The sequence below is a fragment of the Diabrotica virgifera genome, chromosome 6 (genome assembly GCF_917563875.1).
Source record: "Diabrotica virgifera virgifera chromosome 6, PGI_DIABVI_V3a".
NCBI lineage: Eukaryota > Metazoa > Arthropoda > Insecta > Coleoptera > Chrysomelidae > Diabrotica > Diabrotica virgifera.
This window is the reverse complement of record NC_065448.1, coordinates 12,182,784-12,202,938: the sequence shown is the minus strand read 5'-3', so window position 1 is coordinate 12,202,938 and position 20,155 is coordinate 12,182,784. Positions and strand designations below refer to the sequence as shown.

Here is a 20,155-nt window from a genome sequence, read left to right as displayed (position 1 = left end):
TTTTCTCCAACTTCCTTTAGTCCGCTCTTGTTACAAGTTACTTTGATTCAAAACAAGTTTTTGATCAAATTTTATAGTGTAGAAAACGTTAAAATACCGTTTTTTACATTTCTCTCCATGCCCAAAATATATCATAATAGATTTGGCTGAAAATTTGCCCACAGATAGCCAAAACATAGGACTTAAAGTGGTCAGAAGGATTTAAATTTAATTACAATACCAAAAAAGTTACATGCAATAGCATAGTCAAAAATATAGGCGTCTACTGTAAGTACAATTAACTCGAAAATATCGACCTCACCACAAAAATTGTTAAAAATAAATTATAATTATTGTAAATACGATTTATTTGGAACAATTTCAGTTCCTACCATTTTTGTCGAAAAGTTAAAAATGGCGGAGATATTGAGCAAAACAGGTTCTCCTTTAAAATCAAGATGGCGGCTAACGTAACGGAGGAATTCATTCATGATTTTAAATTTAGGCTACTAATTGACTCCCCTAAAGATTAGAAAAATAAAATTTTGAGCAGCTCGGCATGCAAGGTCAAATGCTATCCAGACTGGAAAATATACTTTTTCCGCAAATCGCCAGGAAATTTTGACATTCCTGTCAAAATTTCTTGAAGAAAAAGTCAGGACTTCCTTACTGTAAGGAAATGTCATTTCCTTACTGTAAGGAAATGATATTTCCGTACAGTTGTTAGTGTTCTACATAAATCCATAAAACGTCTGTATGCATTTTCGTACTTTTCTCTTGATTTCTTTGGCTATAATTCTAATGAAGCAGTATTCACTGCCTCAACCAGCTCTGGAGGAGTCCCAGGAATGGAAATTTCATCATCACTTATCATTTTACTTTCGAGAACACCAGCAATTAAATTTATAAGCGTCAAGTTTGACAATTCAACCTCAATACGTTTCCATAGTAACCCAAGTAATTTTATTAGGAATTTCAAAGCACCGTTTATTTGGGAATAAAATTATCGCGTTTTTTTTAAATCAATCAATATCTGTCGAATTTTAAACGATTTGCGGAAAAATAGTATGTTTACCTCGTAGGAAAAGCCACATTCCTGGACTCTGTGTTGCTAAGTCTCGGCTTGCGCCTCGACTTAGCAATCTTCACAGTCGTCCAGGAATGTTAAGCTTTTCCTACCCGGTAAACAATGTACTATTGAGTCTAATATTACTGCACGTAACTTTTTTGGTATTGTAATATAATTCAAATCCTTCTCACCACTTAAAGTCCTATGTTTTGGCTATCCGTGGGCAAATTTTCAGCCAAATCGAGGATGATGTATTTTGGGATTGGAGTAAAATGTAAAAAACGACATTTTAACGTTTTCTACACTATAAAATTTTATCAAAAACTTGTTTTGAATCAAAATAACTTGTTAAAATGTCGTATAATGACATTTTTGAGTCCCTTCTATTAAAATATTATGTTTTTCATTGATACTTTACGATAGAAAATGCAAATTTGTTTAAATAAACACCAAATCACTGTAAAATCGCATAAAATAACATTTTGAGAAAAAAAGAAGAAGATTTTTTGACCTTAAATATCTTATTTTTATGTCCCGCAGAAGCTATATACCAATTTTTAGACAAATCGGAGAACCATTTTTTGCCTGAGTGATTTGACATGGAATGTACCTTACATATCAGGGATTTCTTAAAGTCTCTGTTCTTAATGTATGTTTCATGCTCGTTTACCCTGACACTTAGTGGTCTTGCAATTTCTCCTACATAGGAATTATTGCATTCACAGGGTATTCTATAGATGCAGTTTTTGGATCTTTCTTTTGTATTGCTGGCTTGCTGGGTTTGGTTTTGGACAGTCTAGATCTCAGTCAGCAGCGTCATTTGAAATTTTATTTGGGGGGGGGCAAGCACTATATATACAATACATTATATATGATGTTATGATGAATATTGATGTATTTTTTGTAAATTTCAGTCATTTTTTAAGGCCAGGGGGGGGCAAATGCCCCCCCTGGACGCCCAAATGACGCCCCTGATCTCAGTGTATTGGTTGTTTTGAATGTTGTTGTGATGTTGTACTTGTTTCCTTCTTCTTCTTCCTTCTTGTATGTACGCTTTAAAGCCTGTTTCTTCTTCAATATTAGCCTCCTAAATTGTTTAAGTTATCACACCATCTTTTTCTTGGTCTGCCAATACTTATTCGTCCATTTGGTGACTTATCTCGTGCTATTCGTACTATCTTATCCCCTGCCATTCTATTAATGTGTTCGTTCCACTCCTGTTTCTGTTTTGTTACCCATCCATTTATGACTTCCACATCGCATGGTATACTTATGTTTTCGCTTCTCTCCCTATCCAACAGACTTTTCCCTGATATTCGTCGGAGTATTTTCATGTCTCTTGTTTCTGGTAGTCGTCTCGTTTTAGGTGTTTGTTCTTCCAGATTGTGTCATTAAGAGATCCCGCCGCTTTACTTGCTTTTAAGTTTTGTTGTCGTACTTCCTCTTCAACATCTCCATAACTGGTTATATCTATTCCCAGATATCTAAACCTTGCTTCCTGCTTTATTATTTTCCCATCAATTTCGATTTTACATCGTAGTGGGTATTTAGATGTTGCCATACATTTGGTTTTTTATGCTGATATTATCATACTGTATTTCTTGGCTGTTGTATTGAGGATGTGTGTTAATCTTTGGAGATCGTCTTCTGTCTCGGCGATTATTGCGGCGTCGTCTGCATAACATAATATTTGGATTTCTTTGTTCCCTATTATGTAGAATGTTCCACCAGGATACAAGTTTACTTTACTGGATGTCTCCTTGTTCTCCACATAAGAAGAGAACCAAACTTCTAAGTGGTTGATTATTGGACTCTGATTTGGAACCAAACTTCTAAGTGGACTCTGATTAATACATGTTCGTCGGAGCAAGATGCAATTCGGTGTTGAAATAAGTACGGTGAGTTTAAGTACATAATTTTATTTTACTTTGACGCACAAACACTTTTAAGCCAGAAGTTAAGTAGGGTTTTTTAAGAATCTTCCTCACTGTAAAGATATGGTCCGTTGTTGATTTATTAGGCCAAAAGTCGCATTGATATCTTCCCACTATTCGTTTCTACTTTTGGGGAGCATTCTTTTGTACAATATATTGGACAGTTGACAAAAACGGAAGTCTATTTGAACTAAATCTTCTGTAGAATTCCTCGTATTATTAAATTTTTATTTGTATTAATTAACAAATCGCAGTCAGCCGATACGGATTCTAATTTCCAGTCACTAAATACCATTTCAAGCAAATCTTCTAAGAGAATTCCCTTCTAATGACATTTTATTGTCATTTGTTAAAATAATTACACAAAAGTGGTTAGATTTAATACGTTTCTCACGACCATGGAGGCGTGAATTTTATGAATCATTTTTTCCTTAAAAAAAAGCCATTCACTCGTTCCACATCAACGAAAACTACAAAAATAAGATCTTTACTGGTAAAAGTATAGTCCAGAGAAATAAGATTTTTCTGGTGACACATCCCCCTGCAGGCCGAAACCAAATTTTTTTATAGTATGGACATCTATATTAATAACATATATGTTTCCTTCAGCCGATTTTGATGATATACATAGTTATAAATAAATGAAGATCAAAAAACGGTAAATTTTCGCTTTTTTTTCGTTTATTAGTAAAAAGTGAAGCATTCTAAACAAAGAGAATAATAAACTCATAAATCATAATATAAAAACTTCAATATGGCGTTCGCTGAATACGTCTATCCTTATTTGTTGCTTAGAAAATTGCAAAATAAGTCATAATTTTTAAGATTTTATAAATGTTCATAACTTATGTAAAAATTAAGTTAGAATCTTCTTATTACACGGAATGCTGAGACTTCTTGTGCTTAAATTATATTTTAAATTTTAAAGCAATTGGCCAAATAGTTTAAAAGTTATTTAATTTGTTTATCCCAAATTCATTTTTTTTTTGCAACACTATAAGTCAGAAAATTATGAGGTTACTGTAATACTTCGGACAGTTTATGAAAGAAGAACATTCATACTATTAAAAAAAAATGACAAAAAGTAAGTTTAAACAGTGTAAAATTATTTTGCAAAAACATGTCGACTTTTTGCTTATTTATAAACAATTAGAATAACTTTTTAACCGTTACCCATAAAAAAAATATTTTTTCATATTTAGAAAGACCTAATTTTTAAAGACTATTTAGGAAAACGGAAACTGGTACATACGTTTATTTACATTCCAGAGATAAATCGATTTTCTAAATTGCGAATTTCTAGTGCCGGTCATATGCGTCCGTTTTGGGTAGGTAGGTCAACGGTTATTTTATCGCATAATTTTTTGTCTTTAATTTTTAAGAATTTTTGACATTTAACTATTAAATTATGAAATATTCTAGTACTATAAGTCACTCTTGCTTTAAGTCGGTAAAATATATCGTTTCTATTAAAAACATTTTTTTCGAATTCAAAAACGAAAAATTTTCAAATCGATTTTTCTAGAAAACGTTACATCCTACCGACTTAAAACAAGAGTACCTTATAGTACTATAATACCTCATAATTTAATATTCCTATGTCAAAAATGGTTAAAAGATAAAGACAAAGAAGTTATGTTACAAAATAACCATTGCCCTGCCCAAAACTGACGCCTATGGCCGGTACTAGAAATTCGCAATTAATGGAATCGTTTTGTCTCTGGAAGAAAAATAGGCATACCAGTTTTCGTGTTTTTAATAGAAGCGTTCTGGAGGTATTAAAAATACTAATTACAAGACACCATTTTTAAAGAGCTCTAGCTCCCTGAGGATGCATTTTCGGACTAGGAAAATTGGGTTAAATTTTCTTAAAATTATCTGAGGAATATCCGACCTTCGTTTGTCAGAAGGGTTTCTGGACACCTTGTAAATTATTATGAATATATAGAATGTATAGAAACCTATTTCGAATATTTTTTGTAAACGTTAATATGTTTTTTTGCATAAAAACGACCCATCGTATAAAAAAGAGAAGATAGACGTTTTGTCGCAAATTGAAGGAGAAATTCAAAAATGATTTTTAATTTAAAATATCTCAGTGGCGTACTTTTTTTTATTTAAACAAATTTAGACAATCACCCGTATGCGCGCCAATGGTGAATAAAAAATTATTAGTTGTATGTCAAAAAATGCGTAATAACTACATCTTAAAACTTACCAAAGTTCATTCGCATATCCCAACCGGTTTTAAAGCAATAAATAAATCGTCAGTTTGTAAGAAAAATTTCAACACCCCGTATCTCAGAAACGAAGCATTTTTGGACATATGTTTATCGAGCTAACTGTCATTATATATTATTTTTCATTATTTTTATTATTCCAGTCTTTCTAGCGTATTTACGCCAATGAAACCAATTGCCGCATCGCATTTGCCAAAAGCTGATATTTGCACTTAGATCCGCCAATTTTTTAATTTTGCAAAATTGCCAGAGAATTTTTATAAAATTTGTAGCTAGGTTATATGTAAACTCATATGGATAGCTGTAAGAAAATTAAATTCAAAACAAAATATGATATTTCTGAAACTGTGATTTTATAGACGTCATAGAAATTTGAATTTGCTCTCCTGAAAAGTAGCAAAAATGGACATATCAGCTTTTGGCAAACGCCCACTCATATAAAATAATGAAATATTTACGTAGTCATCGTGTTGTAGCTCCAAAACCTGCATTTTCACCCACTAAACAAATCCAAAACAACGCGAATCGGCCAACTAAAAACTCCGGATACAAAATCGCGACTCCCTTGCGGTAACGCTCCGGAGAAGACGAGTCAGTGAACTGGCGAGTATATTCTCTAGTCAGTACATCGCGGATGGAAGCCACCGATGACGACGATTTACTTCTTGTAAGTTTAAAGAGCACGATGGCGTGTCGGCCCCCACTAGGTCACCGGAGTGTGACTCAAAGAGGATGAGGAAAGTTCTGCCGAGGTTTTTTTTGGGATGGGATAAATAAAGTACGTCGTTAATTTAATAAAACAAATAAAGGGGTGATTCCATTTCAAATCACTCAATTTTGGATCAAAAAACTTTTGGATCTCCGGTTTGTCTTAAAATTGGTAGATAGTCTGGGCTGATTATCGGAGAATAGGCCATTTTTGGGAAAAGTTATTTACCAGCAATTTTATTGCTGGAATCGAGTTATAAGATCCTATATATTATTAATATAGGTATGCAAAGTCCTCAGATAGTGTGCTACTTTTTTTATAAACAAAATGGCGCCCGAAAATCGTGTTTTTTTTTAATTATTGCTCTATAACTCCGAAGATTTTAACTTTACAACAAAAACACTCAAATAAAAATTCACCGTGAATAAATTCTGCATAGAGACGTGTTTTTCCCGATCTGCTTCGACGAAAATTTTCCTCGGAAAATGCGGGTTTTCCCAACAAAATCTTTAATTTTCAAATAAAGTTTTAGATAAGTAATTATCTACCAATAATTAAATAATTTGGTGACTTAAAAGCCTTCTTGGTTTAGATTATAGTTCCAGAAGCTGGTGAAAATTAAACGAATATTTTAGCAACAGTTCAATTGTTAATTAATAATTTACGGTCGCAATAATAACCAAAATAATTACGATACACTGATCAAACTTTGAAATCTTATAAAGATGAGATATGCCTATTTAACATTTTGTCGACAAAATATAAATTTTTTATTTTTTTGCATAATCTTTAAATGTTTAAAAAAAATAGTTATAAACAAATTAACGTTTCTCAGAAAGTTTTTATTATATTATAATTTTAAAAAATAGCAAAATGCGCATTTCAAATATCTTGAAAATGAATGCTTTAAAACTTTTTTGCAACCATTTGCAAAAAAGTCATGAAACAGCAAAGTAAACATACGATAACTACGGTGTTTATAATTTTTTTTAATTCTTTCAAAGCGTAGAAGTGAGTTTAAAGTACAAGCTAATTATTTCCAAAAAAAATATCGATTATCAGTTTAATGGTTATATTTTAACTAAAGATTATAAATATATTTTTTTGTGACGACACTTTTAATAAATAATGTATGCTGCGTGTCAGTCGCTTCGAGTGAACATTTTAGCTCCGACTCTGTATCAGGCCTACTTTTGCGCTAAAAATTACAAAAAAAAATTATTTTTAATCTTTGTTAAAAATATAACCATTGCACTAATTTTTGACATTCTTTGCGAGTAATTAGATTGTACCATAGACTCACTTTTAAGCTTTGAAACAATTAAAACAAATTATAAACAACGGACAAATCGTATATTTATTTGCTGTTTCATAACTTTTTTGCAAATGGTTGGAAAAATTTTTTAAAGCATTCATTTTCAAGACCTATGAAATACGCATTTTAAGTATTTTTTAAAATTAGAATATAATAAACAATTTCTGAGAAATGTTAATTTGTTTATAACAATTTTTTTAAACATTTAAAGATTATGCAAAAAAATGAAAAATTTATATTTTGTCGACAAAATATTAAATAGGCATCACACCTTTATAATCTTTCTAAGTTTGATCAATGTCTCATGATTATTTTGGTTGTTATTGCGACTGTAAATTGTTAATTAACAATTATATTGTTGCTAAAATATTCGTTTCATTTTCACCGGCTTCTGAATTTATAATCTATACCAAGAAAGCTTTTATTTTACCAAGCTATATAATTATTGATAAATAATTACTGGCCCAAAAAATTTATTTGAAAATTTGAGATTTTGTTGGGAAACCCACATTTTCCGAGGAAAATTTTCATCGGAGCAAATCGGGAAAAACATGCCTCTATGTAGAATTAAATTGAGGTGATTTTTTATTTGAGTGTTTTTGGTGTAAAGTTAAAATCTTCGGAGTTATAGAGCAATAATTGAAAAAAATACGATTTGTCGGCGCCATTTTGTTTATAAAAAAGTAGCGCACTATCTGCGGACTTTCCAGCAATAAAATTGCTGGTAAATAACCTTTCTTTGTACTTTACTAATTAGACCAGCATATTATAACTATTTTTTTTTCAAAATTCAAAGATAATGCAAAAAAAAGAAAAATTTATATTTTGTCGATAAAATATTAAATAAGCATCTCATCTTTATAATCTTTATAAGTTTGATCAATGTATCATGCTTATTTTGGTTATTATTGCGATCGTAAATTGTTAATTAACAATTGAATTGTTGCTAAAATATTCGTTTAATTTTCACCGGCTTCTGAAATTACAATCTATACTAAGAAAGCTTTAATTTCACTAAGTTATTTAATTATTGATTAAAATTAATTACCTAAAACTTTATTTGAAAATTAGAGTTTTTGTTAGGAAAACCCGCATTTTCTGAGGAAAATTTTTGTCGGGGCAAATCGTGAAAAAGATATCTCTATGCAGAATTTAATTGCGGTGAATTTTTATTTGGGTGTTTTTGTTGTAAAGTTAAAATCTTCGGAGTTATAGAGCAATAATTGAAAAAAATACGATTTGTCGGCGCCATTTTGTTTATAAAAAAAGTAGCACACTATCTGCGGACTTTTCATACCTATATTATTAATATATAGAATCTTATAATTCGATTCCAGCAATAAAATTGCTGGTAAATAACTTTTCCATGAATTTTGCAAATTAGCCCAGAGTAATATAGCATCTGCAGGATGTAGAAATGAAACATTTAAGGTCGAATTGTCTTCTTCTTCTTTTTTTTTTCAAAATGTTATTTTAAGCGATTTTACAGTGTTTTCTTATTTATTTAAACATATTTGCATTTTCTATCGTAAAGTATCAATGGAATATTTTAATAGAAGGGACTCAAAAATGTCATTATATGGCATTATAACAAGTTATTTCAATTCAAAACAAGTTTTTGATCAAATTTTATAGTGTAGAAAACGTTAAAATACCGTTTTTTACATTTTCCTCCATTCCCAAAATACATCATAATCGATTTGGCTGAAAATCTGAGCACAGATAGCCAAAACATGGGACTTTAAGTGATTAGAAGGATTTGAATTATATTACAATATCAAAAAAGTTACATGCAATATCATAGTCAAAAATATAGGCGTCTACTGTAAGTACAATTAACTCGGAAAATATTTCTGTCTTGTCATCGTTCGGAGGTCTCTATCAATTTCATTGTCACTTGCTGTCATACTTTCACCATGTGAACAAGTCAAATCCACAGCTCAGATGTTACCTGGGGCAGATTAGCAAAATATTTTAAACATCCACGCTTAATGTAGCATTTTAAATCAATGTTTCCTTGACGGACTACTTTTACTGGGCTTTGACCCACATATTTTTGTTAAATAATATCTTGGTGGTTAGCATGTACATTGCAGGTGGGTATAACCTATAACTCTTCTTAACCGTAGTTAAAATTTCAATATCTTTGCATTATTTTACCAGGTTATATTCATTTTAGGTTAGTACTGATGATGACTGGTAAAGCAGTCGAAAACTAGTTATGTTGTGATTTTAATGTAGCCCTTTTGAGGGATTTTAAATACACCTTTTATAAAGGATTTTACTGTTTTTTGTATTACATGGTATACAGCCAACTACAGGAGAACTTTTTCCTTGTGGATTTTTTAAACATGTTAGACTTAATTGGGAAATTTAGTGGTAATCCTTTACTAAAAATAGCAAAAATACATACTGCAATACAGATCCAACTCTTTCATTTACTATCCCCAACGAGGGAAGCTCCATCTCTCATAAAATTTATACTACATATGTTAGATGTCTTTTTAGACATGCTACAGTAAATACATCATCATTATCATTGGCTCTTTACAACCTATTATGAGTCTTGGCCTGTTCCAGAATCAGCTTCCATTCTTTCCTATCCATCGAATACGTTTGGACGGCTCCATCTCATTCTTCATTGGCAAAGGAATGGGACGTGTATATGTGGTAGAGGAACCATGCAACTTGACCAGTATAAAAGAGTCTTGCAGACAAGATTAATTTAACAAATGAACGAATGGTTTGGTAATGGTCGCAAGGTCTCTATGCAGGATAGAGCACCTTTCAATATGGCTAAAATTATTGAAAGTTTTTTGATGGGGCAAGAAATTCCTCTTTAACCATGGTCCGACAACTTACCAAACATGAACCTCATCGAAAATGTCTGGGAGTATCTAAGAAGGAAATCGGTTGAATAAGTAATAACAAACAAGGTTCAGTTGATAGAGAGAATCATTTTTCATGCAGAGAGCGTTTCAGAGAAATCATGCATAAAAACAATAAGGAGATTTTTTTCTTTTTTGCAGACCAGTAAAATGTAGATACCTACATATTGACAAAATAGCATTTAAAAAACTTTAAAAAATAATAATTTAGACGCAAAACAATGCTGACATATTATAAAGAAGATAAGTAGAATAAATAACACACTTACTAGTCTACGTGCTTCCTTCATATTTTCTAAGAATAAAATTACAATTATTAATCCCCCTCTATATCGCCCTTAAACTCAAATACTTTTTTCGCGCACTCGAAATATAGCATACGGTACCGGTACTGACGATAAAAATCATTAGGTTTCAAATCTGCCCTTCGTGGATTTAATTACGAACGAAAATATCGATGTCGGGCAGGAAAGTCGCGTTCATAATACCGCACCAAATTATCAATCTTTGTTTCCCACTAGACGGAAGTATGGCCGATGGTTCTGAATGGTGTTTTGTAACAGAGGGATGTGCGTTTATTTTTTTGTAACAATTTTACTTTTGATGACCTCTTCGTCCACTCAACTGGGCAACCGTTTATAATGTAGCGGTGTACGAACAAAATTTTATGTTTTAAAACTAAAGTACGGATAAATATGGATGAAAAATATTAATAATTAGTTATGAGTAGAGACCGGAATATATAAAAAATACATTTTTTGCATATCCGGCATATTTTACATAAATTTCATATTTTTACAAGAAATTGCATATATCTGCATATTGTTATATACCTATAGAAAAAGAGTGGTACAGTACCTAGGCGGTACTCTAGACGAGCGCGAAGCTTAATTCTTTGTTTTCTGTATTTTTTATATGTAATACCAAAAATTTATCTCAAAATATGGCCAGTTTTTTATTAAAAGTTTTTGAAAATATAAGTTTGTAAAGAATTTAATGCGATTTGTTTTTATTTAGCTTAATGCATTGACAATTAATGGCCATTAACATGGTACAGATGATTTTGCATATAGCTAATATGCAAATATTAGTATAAATGTCTTGTCACTTTGAAAAGTCGAATTCATTATCTTTACAAGAGACGCTAATTGTATTCACTTCAGTGAGTACAGATCTCACAAGGATAGAAAGTATTTTCATTTATTAATTGTTAATATTAGTTGGTGATAATAAATGAAATAATAGAAGATGTGGAATCGCTACAACGAGGATAGACTCGGTCAGAGTAGAATCAGTATAGTGTGTGCTATGCAGATGATGCAGCTCTGATTGCAGAGACATTACCATTGCAAAAGATCCAATTAGATGCAAGCTCGTGGTAGAGGGGAAACCCATAGAACAGCTAAACCAGTTGAAGTATCTACCAAGTTATCATTACCCAGCCAGGACATGATGTGGTCTGGAATAACGTATGTGAGAATGGACAGTAAAGTTCGAATTTATAAAACTTGCATCAGACCTGTTATGACCTATGGTATTGAATCAATAAAACCAAAAGCGTGCTACGATCAGCCGAAATAAAGACACTATGAGCAATAAAGACAAAGAGGGATAATGCAAACAACATCATCAGGGAACAATGTGGCGTGCAAGATGTAGTAAGATGGGGTAGGCAAAGACGAAGAGAACTATTTACAATGTATAAACTTTGTAAATCATGATTTGGGATTTAGAATGTATGTATATACATTGTAAAATCATGATTTGGGAGGGCTCCTTGTAACGTATGTCCTAAAAGTTTTGGCACAAAATACACTCACCGGCACAAAATTCCGCCACCCAAAATTTTTGATTAAGTTAAGTTAGACAATCTATAACTTTATTTGTACTCCGATTTTCAAGATTCTTACATCAGTTTGTAGGTACATGTATTGATGTCGTTCGTTATTATTCCGGTAATAATTTTTTTTACTTAGATGGCATTATAGGTGGGTGAATGGAGGCGTTGTTTTTCTGTGTGAATTTTAAAAAAATTCTGTGGAAAAATTGGAGGGCTGATTTTATTTCATACTTCTTTTGTATTATCCTGGAAGTATCACTAAGGTTTTGTTTTTTGAATTATCCGAATATCTCTTTTCTTGTAAGAGCTGTAAATAAAAACACTGCTTTGAAGGTTTATTTTTAATTAAAAATATCAAACGCACTAAAATTAACAAAACAAAACAAAATTAACAGCAAAAACAAAATTAACAGCAAAATTCAATAGCAAATATGTCCACCTCTTGCAGCAACAACTTCTCGCAATCTGTTTAGCATTGAATAAAGATGTGTTATCCTTGCCTGGGGAATAACCCGATATTCCTCTACCAGGGCCATAACTGTACCAAATTTGCTGGAGGCCTAGAATGACGGCGAATAGCTTTTTTCAATTCATCCCATAAATTCTCAATAGGATTGAGATCTGGGCTGCATGCGGGCCATTCTAATCTTATCAATCCAATCTCTATTTTATGAGTCAATCAGTGTTTCTATTTACAAAAAATGGTACAGCTCTTACAAGAAGAGAGATATTCGGATAATTCAAAAAAAGAATGTGTGTGTACTTTGTACGCACGTAAGAAGTTATACTTCTATTATAATATAATTTCAACGAAATAAATATACCTACTTAACAGTTACAATACAAAAAATTAACAATAATTACCAAAAATGAACCAAAACTTAACAATGCCAAATATTAAAAAAAAAAGAAAAAAGTATGAATCGTCCGGGATTTGAACCCGCAATCTCGCGATTTTTTTATCTCTGGTCCAATGCTCTACCAACAAGGCCATCAAGCCGCATGCTACTTACCTTTCAGATATACATAATTATATATCACGGTGACAAGTGAAATATAAAAATAGATGTTTTATTATTTTACGCCCAAGGAAGACAAATCCAAAGACAAAATTATAATAAAAAACCTTTTAAACCACCTTTTTCAAATTGCGCAAGTTGTATTATTAATATTAATGTTAATAAATGAAATATAAATATTTTGACGTTTCACAATTTGACAATTCACTTTTAACTGCAGTGCCTTAAAAATTTTAAAGCACTAGTGCCTTAAAGTAGCATTTTTAACGCTCCTATGGAGTACTAAAAATTGTATTTTTAACACGTTTGTAGAAAAATATATTTAAAAACACTAATATATTCTTTCCACACCTTTTCTGGACTGATACATACATAAATTAAAACATTTTGAAGTATAACTTCAAAAATATAATATGAAAACTATTTAAAAAGGCAGTATAACTATTAACTAACCTTTGTTTGTTGTTTCTCTTCCCACAAATTTTAAAACGTAACAACCATACATAACCAAACCGTCAACCGGCCAAACCACAGCTGCGCTACAGCTGCCATATTGGATAATTTTTGACATGTCATTTGAACATCCAATCAGAACAAAGTTCTAATGCGCATGCGCCCGGATCGTAGGTTTTAACATATAAAAATTCACCCTCATATCGCGCGTAAAGAAGTATAACTTCAAAAACAAAATTTTAGGAATTCCTCCGGGATAATATGACAGGACTATGAAACAAATTCAGCTATTCCATTTTTCCACAGAATTTTTTAAAGTTAAGTCAAGTCAAGTCAAATTTATTCATCACATGCGACATTGTACAAAGTACATGTATGAGACAGGAGAAGTTAGGAGAAAATACAACGCTTCCATTCACCCCTGTATAATGCCATGCAAGCAAATTTGTTTTGTTATCGGAATAATACCAGACGATATCAATACATGTACCTACAAACTGGTGCAAGAATCTTGAAAATCGGAGCACAAATAATAAAGTTATAAATTGTCAAACTTAATCAAAAATTTTGGGTGGCGGAATTTTGTGCCGGTTAGTGTACCTATTTATCGAATTTTTTTATTAATGAAGAAATGTATTTAAACAATACCTAGTTGTCATAAATTATAACTCAATGCTTAACTAAACTATACAATCAAATTATTTGGAGTAGCCCATTCTTCTCTACTAGACGCAAAGGACATCGCACACATCTTATGGAAAATATAATGTCACTCAAATTCAATAAAATGTATACGAATATATTCGTTTTAAATTAACGGTCAAATCTTATCATTGCGCCAACTCTTAATTATGATTAATTACGGCGCAAATTACAATTAAAGTTTATCGAAATCACATTTTTGGAGTCAGTAAAACTATCAGTTACAATCACTATTGCTCTGGGTGCAATTCAAAAAAGCTTAAATCCCGCTGGGCCTAAGCGGATTAGTGAAACTAATCCGCTGATTTATGGAGTACCGACAATTTGGGTATTATAAAATATTTTTTCTCTCTCTAATTTATGTACGTATCCATTTGATTTCAGATTTATTTATATCAATTTCTGCTCTTATTATTGAAAATATGGAGTTGGCGCAATGATAAGATTTGACCGTTAATTTAAAACGAATCTATTGGTATAAATTTTATTGAATTTCAGTGACATTATATTTTCCATAAGATGTATGCGATGTCCTTTATACGAATGTCTTTCATGAGGTTCTGGGCGGAATTCAGTTCAATTTCTCTTGGTTGTTGTAAATTCGCCGTCTTAATTGTTCTTCATCTTGGGCTTCCTAGCCTCCAGGATAAACTTTCCTAGTCAGTAAAGTCCAAAAATCCTCTATTGGGCGAGCCTGCGGCAAGTTTGGAGGATTGTCGTTTTTGGGAACAAAGGGTAATTGGTGTTGTAGAAGCCAGTTTTGGGTATCTCTTGAATAGTAGTATGATGCTAGGTGTGAAGGAGTTGCGCTTGAGGGTATTTGGGACACTTACGTCACTTTCGATATTTATGACCATTAATCCTCAATTAGGCATTCCAAATCACGTGATATAATATGGCTGCTGGATGGCGAAACTGTCATCCATAGGCGTATCCAATGTTTAAACCACTTCATATTTAATTTGCTATCACAATTTCACAAATTTCGCTACACAATTAACAAAAAAACAAAACCAAACAGGATATTCTTTACAAATTTGTCAATATTCAAGCTAAACATTAGATACGCCATGACCACCCCCCTTAACTATGTCTATGGCCATGTCAGTTTAGCCATCCACCGGCCACCACTGACAGTTCATTGGATTCCCTAAATCCAGCTATATCGTACTCTTTAGGGTCGTTTCATTACGGAGAGCAATGGATTGTATCCTCGCCTTGTATCTATTGTTGTCGTCCCCCTTCGTATTTACTCAGTGTTTGTTGTACGTTTGCCGACAGTATAATATGTACCTGGTATTGGATACATGGGTACGATACATTGATCGGTGTAAGGCGCCCCGTAGTGAACAAACCCTTAGAAGATCTTTATTGACGAGCCAATCTTCTAGTTTCCATTCCAAACTGGTTTTTCGCCCTTATTACCAATCTCTCTGACTTCCGTGCAGTACATGCACATGGTCTTCAACATTTTGGTAGATTCAGCCATAGTATTCCCTATTTGCACCTCGTTATTGTTCTAAAAATGATTCTACGTAAAATGTTTTCATTCTAAAATATTCGATAGATTCCAGTTTTGAGTGTCCGCCCAACCAATTTGTAGATACTTTTTCTTATTTGTAATGTATACTACATTTTAACACGAAAACTTCAAAATTAATAAATCTTAACTGACAGAAGCTTTTGTTTCCAAAGGAAACTTGATATTATTCTTTTTTGTTAAAATTAAAGCCAATGCATTTTGTGCCAAAACTTTTAGGACGTACGTTAACATTCAATGTGTCTTGGTGTCTTGGTTTGTTTATTTCTAGTGCCTCTTTATTGTGATTTTAGTTTAGATCTATATATTTAAAATGGAAGATCTACCTAATAAAATCTAAAAGTCGTATTGAAAAGGTATTGAAAAGAAGTCGTATTAAACAGTTCCCGGAGAAAGATCACACTAGAAATAAGTTATAGAAAAGATCACTAACAAAATACATAATTTCTTGTTTGCCTCCTGTTGTTTGTATTATAGTTTTTCTTGATTTCTCGGAACAAGTTTTCAAACAAATCAGTCATTCTTCATGGTCTAGATAACGCAGTCCTTAATTTCTTAATCATCTAAAAATAATCCAAAAATAATTTGTACTTTTACGTTCACCATCAAGATAAGTTTAATAAAAATTTACAATCTATAACAGAATCTTCCTGAGTGGCTAAATCTCCAATTTCTTCCGCTACATTTAAAAGATTTAGATGCGAGCAGTGTTGCCAATCGCATTTCTCTAGATTATCCGATGATCGCTCGAAAAATATCCGATTTGTCACGAAAAGGTACGCTAGGTCAAAAATTATTCTGTTATTAAAATCAATGTTGCCAATGTTATTTTTTACTCCCCTTAACAACCATCAAATAACAAAATCCGTTGTTCGTACGCCAATCAGTTGATTGTAATCAATTATCATTATGATAAATAACATAATTGATTAATTAATCAATTAATCTCATAATTGTAATCAATTATGTTTTCAGCAACCCAATCAAAGTTGACATTGACAGTAATTCAATATTTGATAATGATCAGTTGATTCCATTTCTGATTAGCGTTCGAACAACCGGCCCTTTAATCTACTGGATTCTCTGTTTCACAGTTTAAAAATTTTCGTTTATAGATGACAATCTCGTATCCTAGATGATTACGTAATTCATGTATGTAATAGCTATTTGTATAACAAGGGAGGGCTACTTTTCCTCCCGAGAATGAAGTTTACTTCATTCTCTAGTAATCATTCAAGGGAGGAAAAGACACTTTACTCCCATGTTATACATATGGTTTTTCCACCTTTGTCAAATCAATAACAAGTAATTTTTCATTTTTACTTAATTTATTTATGTAACTAACCAACAAAATTTATTAAAACTAAAACTTAACAAGAAGGTACAATATAACTGTCAACTGTCAAATATAAGTCAAATTATGAATGTAAACATTGTTAAATCAAAATAACAATTTACTGTTTTTACCATTCTGCAAAACACAGGGTGTTTTACAAATAAACGTTAAAATGTATAGACACTTACGTAATAGAAAATAGATATTGGTCAATAAGAGTTAAATTTCATGAATGAAATACCATAACGTCACTTTTACTTTTCTTCCCTAGGGAGCAAAAGTACAACTTTGCAACTTTTAAAATCAGGTCCGGAAAAGTATACTTTCGGTAGAGGTAGGTGGAAAATACTATTTACTTAACCTGTGGGAGTTTTTTTTCAGTTCTTCTATCAGGCGCGGCCCCCTGCGAATGGGGGATGCTTTCTGGGTATTCGTAGCGCCAATACCCAGAGAGTAGCAGGAATACTTGCCGTGGAACAAAAACTGACACCTGGCATATTACCTGGCTATTTACTTACTATTATTATATTATTCGTATTTTGTATTATCGTAAGTGTTAAATTCTAAATAAATAAATAAATTTAAATATTTCATTATTTGGATCGTTATTTTTATTATAATTATTAAGTAAAAAAAAACACTTTTAAAGATTATTTTATTAAAACGTAATAACTTCCTAAAACTAGGTACTAGAAAAATAATTAATACATATACCTACGGTTTAACCTGGCGGTTATAACCGGTCAAAAAAACCGGTTGTTCCAAAAACCGGTGTTCGGTTTTTATAGACATAGCCTATGTACAATAGGATCCAGTCAGCTTAAAATTTCCCATTTACGAGCGTGGGGCGAAACAATTTTCTATTTTTTCTCTGAATTCAGTATTTTTCCACTTATCCGGGTTTTCACCGGTTGTTACTTTAAAAAGAGAAAACCGGTTATAACCGGGACAAAAAACAACCGAAAAAACCGATTATATCAGAGAAAAAAACCGGTTATAGGTTATAACCGGTAGGTTTTTCCCATCCCTAGACTGCACTACATAAAATGAAAATAAAACTAAATCGTGCGTGAATTAGCTTTGATAAGTTTAAAGACTAAAAACTAAAAACTCATAAATAACATCGGACGGCAGACGGTTTTTGAAATTTGAATTGGATTAGTATGCCTTAAGTGGACGCACTTGTGCATTTAAATTCTAAACAAAAGAATTGGCACATGTCCCTTTTGTCAAAAGATGAAAAGTATCGGATGTCACTAACATTCAGCCGGTATAAAAATTTGGGTGGAACCAAAATTAATGTGTTCTTGGTGTTGGGAATATATGGATGAGAAAGTTTTAGTAGATTATAGATACACTGAAAAATATACGCAAATATCCGATTTATTTAAAGATACGAAGAAGATACGACAACTCTCAAAAAGGTACGCAAATCGGATAATTATCCGTAGATTGGCAACACTGGATGCGAGAAAGGTAACACTGGCCACAATATAATCTTCATTACATTCCATGCTTTTATTTACAAATCCCCGTTATATTCTATGAACGGTGAAAAATATCGCAGATTATTTGCATTTTTTATAGGACCTGTAGAAAGCTCCATTCTGAACAAGATGTTATTGGTACAAAAACGTATTTACAGCATCGGAATGTGATACTTTTTTTCTGTACTTCAGTCATTAATAAATTGTTGTGACGGTTGTTGCATTTTTTATAAGGACCGGATTGGGTTTTATAGAATTTGGTATTTGCTCTTTACTGACGGAGTCTCTTATGACTTTTCTCTAATACAAAAGTTAACAATTATTAATATACCTATTCAAAAAAATTTTAAAGCCGGAAAAGTTCTAATAAAGAGAAATGATGGCAGATGGTATACTAGACCTTATACTATTATTCAACAATAACCAAGAAAATAAGAAAAGAGAGCCAAATTTGGTATTTATAGATCTTCAGAAGACGTACGACACAGTTCTTAGACAAGGGCTGTGGTGATGTTGTAACATTTTTTTATATAATAGGATTAGTAAATAATTAATATACTTGTTTGATTAAATTTTAAGCCCGTTTCAGTAAATAACTACCCTTGGCTAAATTTATTATCATAACGGTACTGGCACATTTCGTTGTCGGTATGACAAACGCAAATAGCTTATAGAGACCCTAATAAACTAGTATTGTTATAATTTTTTCTGCATAAAGACAATTTGAAACTAGGAGTATTCGCATCATAAAACTAGTCCCGTTTTTATAACGTTTGGAAATAAAGTAATAAAAGTTCTGTACCGATATCGTGTTAAAAACCTTTTACCAGCCTACTAACATCCCGTTAGGTTCGTTGCCTTCTCTTGCGGTCTGTTTGAAGCGCTACCCTATTTCAAAGGATCTATTTTTTTAAACACTTTACAACTAAAATACCGTTACTTTACCTAAAAACCAAAATAGGTCAGTTCTTTTTGAGAAATGTAACTTTTTTTTGAGAGGGGATATATCCCCACTTTTTTTAGAGGAAAAGCATCGCAAATATTGCGATTAAGAAAAAACTTCGTGGCTGAGTATCTTGGGGTGCAGACGTCTGTCTAGTATCTAATACCTTATCTACAATTTATCTTATCTGAGTGGTATTCACTCGCTTATCGTATCTGTATTTGGATCTAACATCCGATTAGATTCAAATTACCATATAAGTAACTTCAGTACTTGATTACTAGTTAAAGTAAAAGTAGATTCAGTGCAATTTAAGAAGCAACACCTTCAGAGTTACTTTAAGTATCTTAATTAAACATACATCCAATTATCTCCAAAGTAGAGCTAATCTAAGGGCTATCTACCTCAAACCTTCCTTCATCTGTAGTTAAGGCTAATCACCGATGTATCTAGTTCACTTAAGGACAGCGATTTCATTAATAGAACTTTTTATTCATTAAGTAGAACTTTTGATTATCAAACATTAATTACAAACAATAACTATTTAATTAAAAGCTGTGCGATTGGCCATTTTTTATAAAACCGAGTGCGGGGTGGTTTTTGAATTTTGAACTATAAACTTTTGTTAACTTTGTATACTTTGCCTTTGATTTTATTATATATTTGTTCTTTATATTTTCCATCCATTATTGAATTTACCA

General features: G+C 31.9%; 1 protein-coding gene across 5 annotated transcripts in view; it reads right to left on the bottom strand.

The window, feature by feature from the left end:
* The window catches only part of LOC114332197 (advillin), a 235,697-nt gene that overhangs the window by 62,205 nt on the left and 153,337 nt on the right, over positions 1 to 20,155 (bottom strand). Inside the window, exon 1 of one of the 5 annotated variants that reach the window (XM_050653308.1) lies at positions 10,404 to 10,654. The exons of 2 other annotated variants lie outside the window; for them this stretch is intronic. In XM_050653308.1, the coding sequence (XP_050509265.1) occupies positions 10,404 to 10,424 (21 nt within the window). In that variant the 5' untranslated portion in view covers positions 10,425 to 10,654. Of the gene's footprint in view, positions 1 to 5,200; positions 5,220 to 5,680; positions 5,861 to 10,403; positions 10,655 to 20,155 lie in introns of those variants that run through there. 2 more of the 5 variants (XM_050653307.1, XM_050653311.1) reach the window with 2 other exon arrangements.